Source organism: Colias croceus, chromosome 2 (genome assembly GCF_905220415.1).
Source record: "Colias croceus chromosome 2, ilColCroc2.1".
NCBI classification, from domain to species: Eukaryota; Metazoa; Arthropoda; class Insecta; order Lepidoptera; family Pieridae; genus Colias; species Colias croceus.
Window position 1 is genome coordinate 11,048,932 of NC_059538.1, and position 12,746 is coordinate 11,061,677.

Genomic DNA, 12,746 nt, shown 5'->3' on the forward strand with positions numbered 1-12,746 from the left:
CACTCGCGCCAAGGCTTCGGGTGGCCGCGCCAAATGTAAATCCATTTTTAAAATTCGAGAACCGTTATTTTTACTCTTTTTATTTTTTCATTTATTGTCTGTGGCCGCATAGTGATTATAAACAAATGAGGAACAATTTAAAATTTTATTTCCCGCTGTTGTTTTGAACATTTATTCACCAATCAGCCATGGTAAGTTGGCAAAGTTCCAATTATTACCTACGTTAAATTAGGTTCATTATACAGTTTAATTTCGCGTCGTAAAATTGTTGTTTCGATATCTCATAATATTATTATTATCGTCAAGACATTGACTGTATTTTTGCAAGTTGTTACATAAAATAATAATAATTTTATATCACTCAAAGGTACTTACGACACTTGAGTAAACAAAATGCGATTAACGATTTATATCTAGTAGACCGTACTTCACTGAATTGAACAGTATTAATAATAAATTGTAACAATGGAACTATAGATTTTTAATGATTATTACCTACAACTTTTTCAAATTATGTGCATTGTTTAACAATTTTAGCACATTTAACTAAAAAAATTAAGATTTTACTAGTGGCGAACGCAGCAGTAAAAATCTAGGTAGTTCATACCTAAACATGCAATCCAAATCATTTTTATAGGCATAGGTCGTCCGATGAAGGGGTACGCCACTGCCAGCACTAGCAGGCAGAAATGATAACTCAGGGGTGGATGTCAGTTCTTTACTAATAAAATAATTATATAAAGGTTGTGGATCAGTGGTCGCCTTTCCACACAAGGTCACAATACACTATACTAAGAATAGGAGAAGTTAGGGTCTGCGCGGGAAACGTTGTGTCGCGTTCGCGGTTAATCCTCGACTACCGATAACGGCTGCACGTGTAGCAGACGCGCCGGCCGTTACAGAGGGGCGCGGGAGGTGAGGCGAACCATATTGGAAAGCGTCCGCGACTAACAATAACGGCTACACGTGCGGGAGATGCGCCGGCCGTTACAGAGGGGCGCGGGAGGTGAGGCGAACCTTATTGGCAAGCGTCCGCGAGAGGCCCTTGTGGTTAAGACGCGGGCGGCTACAGGACTACGGTTTACTATATACTCCCCCTCTAGTTCAGGTGTACGCCCTCGTTCCTGGACTAGCTGCTCTTTTACCTTCTTCGGTCGTCCGCGTTTCTTGACGGGGTTAACAGGTTCCGGCGGAGTATCATCGTTACTAATGAACGGGGTTAAATCTTGAACATGGTATTTCCCTATAATCTCGTGAGGCAGCTCCATACGCGCAATGTTGTACGTCGTAGGGCTTATCTTCTTGGTGATGACGTAAGGACCATCGCGTCTCGGCATGAATTTTGCAGTGAGTGCCTTTGAACCTTTGCTCAAGAGGTGCGATTTTAGTAGCACCTTATCACCCACCTTGTATTCCATCCGCCGACGCGCCTGGTCGGCGTATTCTTTCGCCTTGTCCTGTTGCTTCTCGACTCGTTCTCTGATCGCCGACAACGAGCTGAGGAATCGTCGTAAGTAGGGTGTTATTTGTGGAACAAAGTTATCTTTGTCCAGTATGGCACGTTGGTCATGTGTTGCTTCCGAAGGTGACCGCAGCTCTCTTCCGAATGTCAGGTACGCCGGTGTTGTTCCTGTTGTACGGCACACGGCACTATTTAGAGCAAATCTGATCACCGGCAAGTTCTTGGGCCAGGTACTATGGTCTCCTTCAACCAATCGTGCTAACTGTGCCTTAAGGTCGCGGTTTTTCCTTTCTGCTGGGTTGGCTTCTGGGTGGTATAGTGGCACCAAGTTCTGTGTCACACCCAAGACTGACATACATTGACGCATGACTGCCGAAATGAACTGAACTCCGTTGTCGGATATGATCCGACGAGGCAACCCAAACCGCATGAAGAATTCTTCGATGAGGACACGTGCGCAGGCTTCAGCTGTAGCATCCTTAAGCGCGTATAGCTCTACCCATCTTGTGGCCGTGTCTTCAACGAGCAATATCCACCGTTCCCCTTCCTCTCCTTCCGGTAATGGGCCGAATAGATCTATGGCCAACACCTCGTTACGTTGATTCATGACGGGCGTCTGGAGGAGGCCTGGAGGCTTGTTATTGGTGGCCTTGTATCGTTGGCATTGAACGCAGGCTTTCACGTAGTCGGCTATTATCCTGCGCATTCCTGTGAAGAAGTATAGCTGTGATACTTTCTTGTAAGTATTGTCAATACCAGGATGCCCTGCTACTGCAGAGTCATGACATTGCTTCAAGATGTCTTGCTGTTGACCAGCTGGAACTACGAGTTGTGGTGATTCACTGTCCGAGTCGGGGTTATACCGGTACAGCACTCCTTGATCCATCATATATCCCCGCTCTGTCCATCGCTGGGCTGCGACTTCCTCGGTGGCTTCGCGCTCCTTGACAATCTTCTCCAGTTCTGGATCTGCCAGCTGTTCTTGTCTCAACACATCCGGTTTCTTCACAGGTACGTCTATTATTACAGTGCAAATGCTGCATTGATCGCGGGTTTCTCCTGTGCAGATCGGCCTACTTAATGTGTCGGCCACAACATTTGCTTTACCTGGAGTATACTGGAATTGTATATCAAACGACTGGAGTTTGAGAGCCCACCGCACTAATCGACCGGTTGGTGATTTTAGGGTCAGCAGCCAGCGGAGTGGTTGGTGATCACTTCCAATAATAACGGGTTGCCCATCGAGGTATGATCTGAAACGTTCGACTGCCCATACCACCGCTAGAGCTTCACGCTCGGTGGTAGAGTAGTTTCGTTCCGCTGAGGTAAGGAGTCGACTCGCGTACTCGATTGGTCTTTCCTCTTTTAACTCCCCCTGAAGTAAAACAGCTCCTAAAGCGTAATTACTGGCATCCGTTCGTAATATAAAAGGCCGACTAAAATCAGCTTGGGTCAAAATTGGGGCTGAAGTCAGCAACCGCTTGAGCTCATTGAACGCTTGTAATTGAGCTTCACCCCAAGTCCATGGTTGGTTCTTTCGTGTCAAACGCGTTAACGGTTCAGCCACTTGGGAAAAGTTAGGAATAAATTTCCTAAACCACGAACACGTTTGAAGGAAGGTTCTCATGTGCTTGAGATTGGCCGGCTCCTTCATTTCGAGTACCGCGCTTACTTTATCATTGTCGATGGAGACGCCTTCCTGTGTGATTATGTGTCCAAGGTACTTTACTCTCTCCCTTGCAAAAACACACTTCTCCCTATTTACATGGAGGTTATATTCAGTCAAGCGCTCGAAAACTGCCTCAAGGTCTTTGAGGTGCTGTTGGAATCCACTTGAGATTATCAGGAGGTCATCTAAATAGGCTAACAGGACTACATCCTTTAATGATGCGCAGGAGCGGAGGCGGTCGATCAGCCGCTGGAATGTGGCCGGCGCGTTCTTGAGGCCGAAAGGCATGCGCTTAAAGCGATATATGCCAAGCGGAGATATGAAGGCTGTCTTATCCCTGTCTTCTATCTGGACGCTCACTTGCCAGTACCCAGATCTGAGGTCCAGCGTGCTCATGAAGCAGTTCCTTTTTGTTGATTGCAGGAGCTCATCAATTAGTGGCATAGGGTACGTGTCCGATTTGGTAACAGCGTTCAGGCGCCTGTAATCTACACAGAACCTGACGCCCCCACGAGCCTTAGGTATCATCAACGCTGGAGCGCACCATGCGGACTCGCACTCTTCAATTATATCTTCCTGCAGCATTTTCTCAATTTCTTTTTTCATCACCTCTTTCTTCGCGGGATTCAAACGGTATGGGGGCACTGCTATCGGTGGATGTTCACCTGTATCTATACGGTGCTCCGCGAAAGGCGTAGGAGCTCCCCCTAGACGGAAAATGTGCGCGTGCTTAACGAGGATCTGGGCGAGTTCGTCTCGTTCTGCCGACTCCAGCTGAGTACCCTCGTCATCCCGGAGAACATCTGTAGAGGCACAAGTAGTGCCACGCGAAGTTGGTTCAAAAAATAGCGTATGTTTAACGCGATGATCGTTGTCAAAATACCATAATTCCTTGGAGAAATTAATAACGACACCCATAGCCCTAAGGAAATCTATACCGAGTAACGTCTCGTTGTCGCCGGACTCGGGGAAAATAAGAAATGGTATTGTGATGATAACGTGTTCCAACCGCACCTGCAACGTGGTAGTGAGAACGTTCATTTCGCGTGCGTGGCCATCGGCGAGTTTAATTTTCCTCGTCGAGGGCGTGAGCGGGTGGCCTTTGCGTAGAAGGAGAGCATATAGTGTGTGACCGGCAATACAGTGTTTCGCGGCAGTATCAATTAAAGCTGTACCATTTACTCCCAAAATCTCGATTTTGAAAATGGGACGTAAGTCGCGACGCTTGACGGGCCTGTCGCCGACGCTACATGCCAACAAATCGTCATCGTTCCTAATACGCACATAATTATCATCATAACAATATATTAAATTCACATCATCAGTAAAGTTACTGTTTTTTACATCCGTTGATTTTTGCGAAAAATCTGACTTATTACAGGTTTTATAGTTTGAAAAATTTATACAATTACATTCAAAATCCGACTTAATACACTTTTGAATTGTACCGTTACATGTATGCTTACCCTTAGTGTCATTTTGAGAAAAAACAACATTTTCGGTGGTAACAAGATTTTGTGAAAAATCAGACTTATGACCTTTTACTTGAGGGCAGGTTGTTACAATATCATCGATTTTATAGTTTGAAAATTTAATACAATTACATGCAAAATCCGACTTAATACACTTTTGCATTGTACTGTTACATGTACGCTTGCCCTTAACGTCGTTACAACAAGAACACGGAACGTTGTGTGATAAATCTGAGTTACTGCACTTTCCTTCGGGACACATGTGCGAAATCTTTACGTCATTGCCTTTGTGACAACGAATTTGTTCACAATTATTATTACATACAAAGTTAAACTTGTTACATTTTTCCCGTGTACAGGTATGAATTACGTCATCGATTTTGTGACTACGAAAATTATAACAATTTTGTACAAAATCGGTATCGGACTTTTTAAATTTCGGTATAGCTCCGTTACAAGGTGTAGGTACATTTTCAACATTATTAGCATAACAGGCACACTTGTCGTTAACGTTACATACAACATCTGTACTTTGTGTACACTTTTGGTTATTATGAGAACAGATCAGATGTGAGTTGTGATTATGATTGTTGTATGTATCGTTCGTGAACAAAATGTCCGAATGACAGAACTTATTTTCATAAGGAATACCGGTCAGCTTTTCACGATTACAGTAGTCATTGTTCACTGTACCAAACGAACTATTTTGAAAATCACGATCACGCACGGGTAATTCGAGACTATAGAACTTTTCCGATTTATTTACGTAATTTACGGCACTTTCACTCGCGTTATAAGAGTTATTATTATGACTGTAAGACTCACCTCTGTCCTCTAACTTACGACACTGTTCACGTCGGTGACCGTAGCGCTTGCAGTAGGTACAGTAGGGACGTGCATGACCCGAGCCGGAGGCCGAGGTCGTCGGAGGAGCCCGAGGTGTCGCGTTCACGCCAGGCGCTCCGCGCGCTTGCGGCTGCGGCGGCGCGGGCGCGTGCAGGGCTGCGGTGGCGCGGTGCGGCGGCGGCGAACAAGAGGCCGCAGGCCGCGCGCGCATCGCGGGCGCGCCTCGTGCCTGCGGTCCGGCGGCAGCGGAGGGGGCCGGAGCGGCGCGGAAAGTACTCGCGCCGGCGGACGGCGATGGCCTCGCTGTTGATGCTCGTCGTACCTCTTCTCCCATGGAGTCTTCAATATTTCTAGCGTGTTTTAGTAACTCGGCGAATGTCGTAAACTCCTCTCTGCGGAGTCGTTTTCTTATACGAATGTTTAACAGGCCGTATATCATATCTAGTTTCACTTTTTCCGTTAAGTCACTCGGTGGCAACCTTGCCAACAAGGCGCGAGCTTTCGCCACGAACACATCTGTATTTTCTTTCCCTTGTTCGTTTTCAAACAAGTCGCGGTATATTCTGTGGGGCGGCCGTCGGTCGCCGTAAGCGCTTCTTAAGTTAAATACGACCTCGTCCCAAGTAGATATTTGATTCTTAATGCCCTGCCACCAGGTGGCCGCATCATACGTCAACAACATTGACATCCCTTTAATTGCGTTGGTATCAGCCACGTTGGCGCACTCTTTGTAGCTTTCCACTGCGTCTATGAATCCTTCTATCGATTCGTTCGGTGCGCCGCTAAATACCGCCTTGCACCGCGCAAAATTACCATTTTCGGCCATTGGCGCGGGAGTCGAGGTCATTGCGCGGTTCCCAATAACACTATCCAGGATTTCTTTAATTGCTTTTGTTTGTGTTCTCTGTAAACCCTCCAGGAGCATGGACACACTCTCTTGCGAGAATGTCGCGTCAGCGCAGTGAGGGGCGGGGGGGGGTTGGGGAATGCGTGTTGCATCATCCCCCTCGTCGCCATGCTGGTACTCCTGTTGTTGTTGATGCGCGTCTTCTCTGTTTCCCTGTCTGGTACGCGTCATTATTATTAACACAACACGAATCGTTTAGCCACTAATCCACCCACTGTTGGGACGCCAGATATAGGCATAGGTCGTCCGATGAAGGGGTACGCCACTGCCAGCACTAGCAGGCAGAAATGATAACTCAGGGGTGGATGTCAGTTCTTTACTAATAAAATAATTATATAAAGGTTGTGGATCAGTGGTCGCCTTTCCACACAAGGTCACAATACACTATACTAAGAATAGGAGAAGTTAGGGTCTGCGCGGGAAACGTTGTGTCGCGTTCGCGGTTAATCCTCGACTACCGATAACGGCTGCACGTGTAGCAGACGCGCCGGCCGTTACAGAGGGGCGCGGGAGGTGAGGCGAACCATATTGGAAAGCGTCCGCGACTAACAATAACGGCTACACGTGCGGGAGATGCGCCGGCCGTTACAGAGGGGCGCGGGAGGTGAGGCGAACCTTATTGGCAAGCGTCCGCGAGAGGCCCTTGTGGTTAAGACGCGGGCGGCTACAGGACTACGGTTTACTATATTTTTAAATAAATATTATAAATGCGAAAGTTTGTATCGATGCATCTATGCATATCAATAATAATACTTAGTAAAGTTTTTACTTTTTGTGTTTATCTACACTAATATTATAAAGAGGAAAACTTTGTTTGTTTGTTTGATTGTAATGAATAGGCTCATAAACTACTGGACCGATTTTGATGAAATTTAGCACAGACAATCTTTAGACCCTGAGAAAGAACATAGGCTACTTTTATTGCGAAATATTATGTACCACGGGTGATGCCGGGGCGGACCGCTAGTAAATTGTAAAATACATAGTCGTGTTAGAGTATAGAGTCAATATTTTAACTCACGCAAGTATACAGCTGTTGGTCATATAAAAGCAATGAAATCAAAATCGTTTCTTTTTTTATGGAATTTGATTCTCATTATGAGAGAACTCCAATAAAAAAGAAACGAACTGAGATTCTTGATAGTTTATACCTACCGTTAGTTAAAAATGGATTTTAAATTGATTCAGTGGACTTTTTATTATCTTTTGGCTGAAGATGCTGATTACAGTTTTCTGATATTATTTCTTTCATCCCGGCACGGTCGTATAGGTAAATAATTTTAACAGTTTCGAAGAAAGATAGATAATTTATGTACGGTCTACTTACAATTACATTTTTTATTGTTACGTAAAATTAAAAAAAAATCTAAAAATAAAACTTATCGCACATAGGTAATATTCAATTAAAATGCAGAACACGAATTTGGATATATTTATTCAAATCAACGCGTAAATACTTTAAATGTGCTTTAAATTCACTGTTTGTATTTAACAGTAAATACCTATTTAACATTACTGAATTCTTATCATGATTCAATCAGTATTCGAAGAGAATATTATGAGTCCTTATAGTTTTAAGCACTAGGTTTCCGCCCGCGGCTTCGCCCGCGCAGTCAAAGAAAAACCCACATAGTTCCCGTTCCCGTGGGATTTCCGGGATTGCGTCATTTTCCCGGGATAAAAAGTAGCCTATGTCCTTTCTCGGGTATCAAAATATCTCCATAAAATACATAAATTTCATGAAAATTGGTTCAGTAGTTTAGGCGTGATTGAGTAACAGACAGACAGACAGAGTTACTTTCGCATTTATAATAGGTATTATTATGGATTTCAATGCCATAAAAAAAAAACAAAAATTCTTAATTGACAAAAAATGTTACTTTTATAAACTTCAAACTAGTTTACTATTTTTAACCGAGACTCAGACGCGTTCCTACGAATCCCAAAAAAACCGACCGCAACGCGACGGCTCTCAATTTGTAGCGTATAGGGTCATTGCGCCTGTTCGCGTCCACCTGCCTATTCGCGTCCATTTTGCGGATATCTTTTAGAAAATACGCGAAAATAAGTATACTTTCTGTAAAATTGTAATAAGAAAAATTTCCGATAATACCTCAATGTATAAGAGACATGCACTCATATTCAAAATATTCCTGTGCACCGCCTATCCTATTTTAAAAAAATATTTAATTTTGGCTATTAAACGAGAGAGCTAAAACGCGCGGGATTTTGAGAAAAAAATAGTGCGCAGCGTCGCGTTTGACGGTAAGTATCTTATTGTTAAATGTGAATTTTTGAATATGTAACTGTTTCTTTACTTTGCTAACAAAACATGGATTATGAATCAGCTTATTTCTTTTACAATTAATAGCTAAAATAAGGTGGACGCGAATTACTACACCGAATTTGCACAACTTCCATTTTGCGTCCACGGTGGGCGCAAACTATACCTATAGTGCATAACAATAGAACATATTGCGTCCACATTGTATTTCATTACGTAGCAATGAATTGTTTGTTAAAATATGTAATTTAAAATAGATTGTAAATTTTTGACTGAGACCACAAGTTGATAATTTAAATTTTCATTCAAATTAGCAAATTTTTATGCTATTTTTTTTCATTTTAAAATGGGTATTCTAAGAATGAGACTAGTATCTGTGAGAATGAGAGTCAATAGGTAAGTCTGTGGTTAAAAAAATAATATAAACAAAAAGAAATTTAATTCATTAGGAACTATTAAATAACGTTTATAATATAACGTTGTTTTTTGTTAATTTTTAGTTCTATTAATGATGAGAAGATAAATATAAATATGTTTTTCGAGTTTCCTTACAGTGAATTATATTAATAATAGTGTTGATTTTAGGGTTCCGAACCTCAAAAGGAAAAACCGGAATCCTTGTAGGATCACTTTTATATCCGTCCGACTATATGTCCGTCTGCCGGTCTGTCTTTCTGTCAAGTCCCTTTTTCTCAGTAACGCGTTCAGGTATAAAGCTGAAATTTATACTGAATACTCAAGTCTACGGTCCCTTGAAGCAGTGAAAAAATCAAACTTATAAGCCAAAGAATTCAAAAGATACAGCCGTTTATGCTTCAAATTTTCGCAAATTTCGACATTCGCTAGGGAATCAAAACCTACAGGGTTATTTACGTGAACACAGACACTTAAAGTTTGGTACGAAGCAACGTTTTATAGCACGAATAAGGGAAATATTGAAAAAAATAATCATTAACAGTTAAAACATATGAAAAAAAAAGCAGGTTAATACGGAACCCTCGGTGTGCGAGTCCCACTCGCATTTGGCCGGTTTTTATTAAATAACTATATTCGTAAATAAATAATTTATTAAAATCTAATTTTTATTTGCATTTATCTGATAAAATATCACCCAATACACTCTAAATTCCTTTTCTAAGCTGGTGCACGCGAACTGGTCCACGGGTGGACGCAAACTGGAATTTTTGGACGCGAACTGGGTAAAACGCCTAATTCTGCTATTTGTCTAGATAAATAAAAACCACATGATATTTCCAACACAATTGAAAGTAAATCTTATAATAGACTATGTAATGAACACGTTACATAAATTTTGGGTTGAAATTTATTCTGGAACATTTTTATTTTCTACTTCAAACTTTCCAACTGCACTAAGTGGACGCGAACTGGCGCAATTACCCTATTATGGTTAGATTCAGATAGACTTCGTTATCGAATAACTAAAAGGCTATAGTGAAACCGGAAACGTTTGATAATTATTTATGCCGTTGAAGAATGAACGCTACTATTTTTTGTAAATCAGGCAAGGTAGATACCTACTCTGTTGAGATTAAATTTGGTTGGTGAACAGTGAAGATTATATTTTAAAATAGCCATAGAGACTTCAATGCTTCAATAGACAAGGTCCGTGTATGTCTATGGTGTATGTCCGTGTTCGTGTGTCCCTTTCATAGGAGAGTTTATGAATCAGAATTATTTCCTAAAATAATGGGCTCATCTGGTTACCAAATGGCTAATTTTCGATCTGCCTATCGGCCTGCTAAACCGACAAAAACTCAAATATTTATTTATTCAATTAGAATTTATAACATATTTTTAACATTTAATACCTCAGAGCAATAATTGCTCTGAGTTTACTACTGATTCGGAAAGCAGTATCTATGGAGAAGACTCTATATCTTGTCTCTATATAGTTGCTCACAGATAATATAATAATACCATAGATATTAATCTATCGCTAAGAATCAGAGAAGAAGGAAATTATACGTTGGATTATGTGCATCTAGGTACCTATTTATTTGACTGACCGGTTGGCTTGGTTGGTAGTGGTCCTTCCAAGCCAGAGGTCGTAGGTTCGATTCCCACCCGGGGCAAATGTTTGTGTGATGAACATAGATGATTGCTCTGTGTCGGGGTGTTAATCTACACTAATATTATAAAGAGGAAAACTTTGTTTGTTTGATTGTAATGAATAGGCTCATAAACTACTGGACTGATTTTAAAAATTCTTTCACCATTCGAAAGCTACATTATATCCACGAGTAATATAGTACATAATATAAATATCAAGCTAAGACCAACAGGAGCGGAGCTACGCGGGTGAAGCCGCGCGGCACAGCTAGTTATTTAAAATTATATATGAATGTTTATCAGCAATCTGCTTTCCATAACACAAGCGAAAGCCTAGTATGGGATCAGATCGTGCCGTGTGTGAAAATAATTGTCCCGATATATTTATTTATTTATTATTTATTGGAACTTCCTACGAATGTAGCGAAAGTTTGTAATAATGTAGGGTTTCCTCTTAAAACAGATGACCGGATTGGATGCAATTTTGTATAGAGATAGATAATATCGCAATGCTTCCTTATACCTGACGTTGCAATTACCTATGTTAGGTAATTGCAACGTCAGGTATAAGGAAGCACCGTTCATTTGCTGGTTGAATTATATGAATAAAAAATCTACGATCTGAATAAGCACAAAGGCTAGGTAACGTACCTACCTCCTGGTCACAGATAATATAATATTATGTACTATACCAGCGTATCCAGCGTGCCGCGCCAGTGACACCGCGGACTCCAGCTAGTAACTATTATTATAGAAAGAAAGAAAGAAATTATTATTCAACGATGTACCCAAGTAATTTCTTTGGTCAGCATTATGTACTTGGCGTTATTCATTTCACGAGAATAACAATCAACTGATAAGTAACAATCAAATAGACGATCATATCTCTGTTCACAGGCTGGTGCGAAATGATGACATGTTCTACGTTATTTACCAAACTAAGCCAATGTTTTGATACATGCCACCCATACTAGTTTATGCTTTATACAATCACACTGAAATAATATAATACGCTTGACTAAACATATGTATTTTTGCATACAATTTGAAAAATATTAAACACAAAAAATTTGAATGCATTTTAATGTTCATCGGAACTAATCACCTTTTGTAGTCGTTAATTTTGGATGACAATGGCACAACAATGGTGGACAATGGTTTTAAGAAGAAAAAAAGTTAAGGTTATTAATTATTTGCTGCCAAAATAGATACCGAGTTTGTTTTTTGAGCAGAACTGATATTTAAAATGCCTAAAAAAGACTCAAGGAGCATTGTTTTTTTTGTTGCTTTTTGCGAAATTTTACATTTATCATCCAAGAGTCGAGTTTAAAAGCCTGATAACAATTAAAGTTTATTATTTCAACGGTTGAAATTCAGCAGTTATGTGATTGCAATAATTATATTTTTAATTAATGATGCAAAAAATATCGCTTAATTGTTGCCTAATTGGACATAATTCTGTGGGTGGTCACTTACAGGTTACCGACCTTATTATTATCAGGTACCTTGTAGGTATTATGCAAGTTAATAACAACAATGAAATAATATAATCTATTCCACATGGTTGCATAATAAAATAAATACACTAATATCTTCTTTCTACAGTTTCACATTTATGGCGAATAAATCACAAGGCAATGAATAAGTACAATTAATGCGAGGTAGGTAATCAAAATTAACTACCTATTGAAAATCGAATGATCGTCAGAAATCGAATAAATAATGAATCGTAGTTTATAAGAATTAAATTTTAAATTATCTTCTGGTAGGTATTAGGTAAGTAATGTTGCGTTGATGTCGCAGTTTTCTGAAAAAAAAATAAACACATGTTGCAAAATTCAAACATTATGCCATGAAATTAATTAGATAATAAAGAAAAATAATTTCATAAATAGTATTAGGTTATGCATAGGTAAGGTTTTCCACTATCTATAAAATACGGAACATGCTCACAATTTCAACTGAAGACTAGACTAGAGAATCTTTTTATAAAATGTATATTTACCTATTAAATAAAAGATTTCACCTTCATTTAA

At 40.5% G+C, this 12,746-nt stretch overlaps 1 protein-coding gene across 1 annotated transcript in view; it reads left to right on the forward strand.

Annotated features, from left to right (window-relative positions):
* LOC123702434 (solute carrier family 22 member 3-like) overlaps nt 1-12,746 on the forward strand; it is a 34,753-nt gene continuing 22,007 nt past the window's right edge. Inside the window, exon 1 of the mRNA XM_045650183.1 lies at nt 1-191. Within this exon, the coding sequence (XP_045506139.1) occupies nt 189-191 (3 nt within the window). The 5' untranslated portion in view covers nt 1-188. The remainder of the gene's footprint in view (nt 192-12,746) is intronic.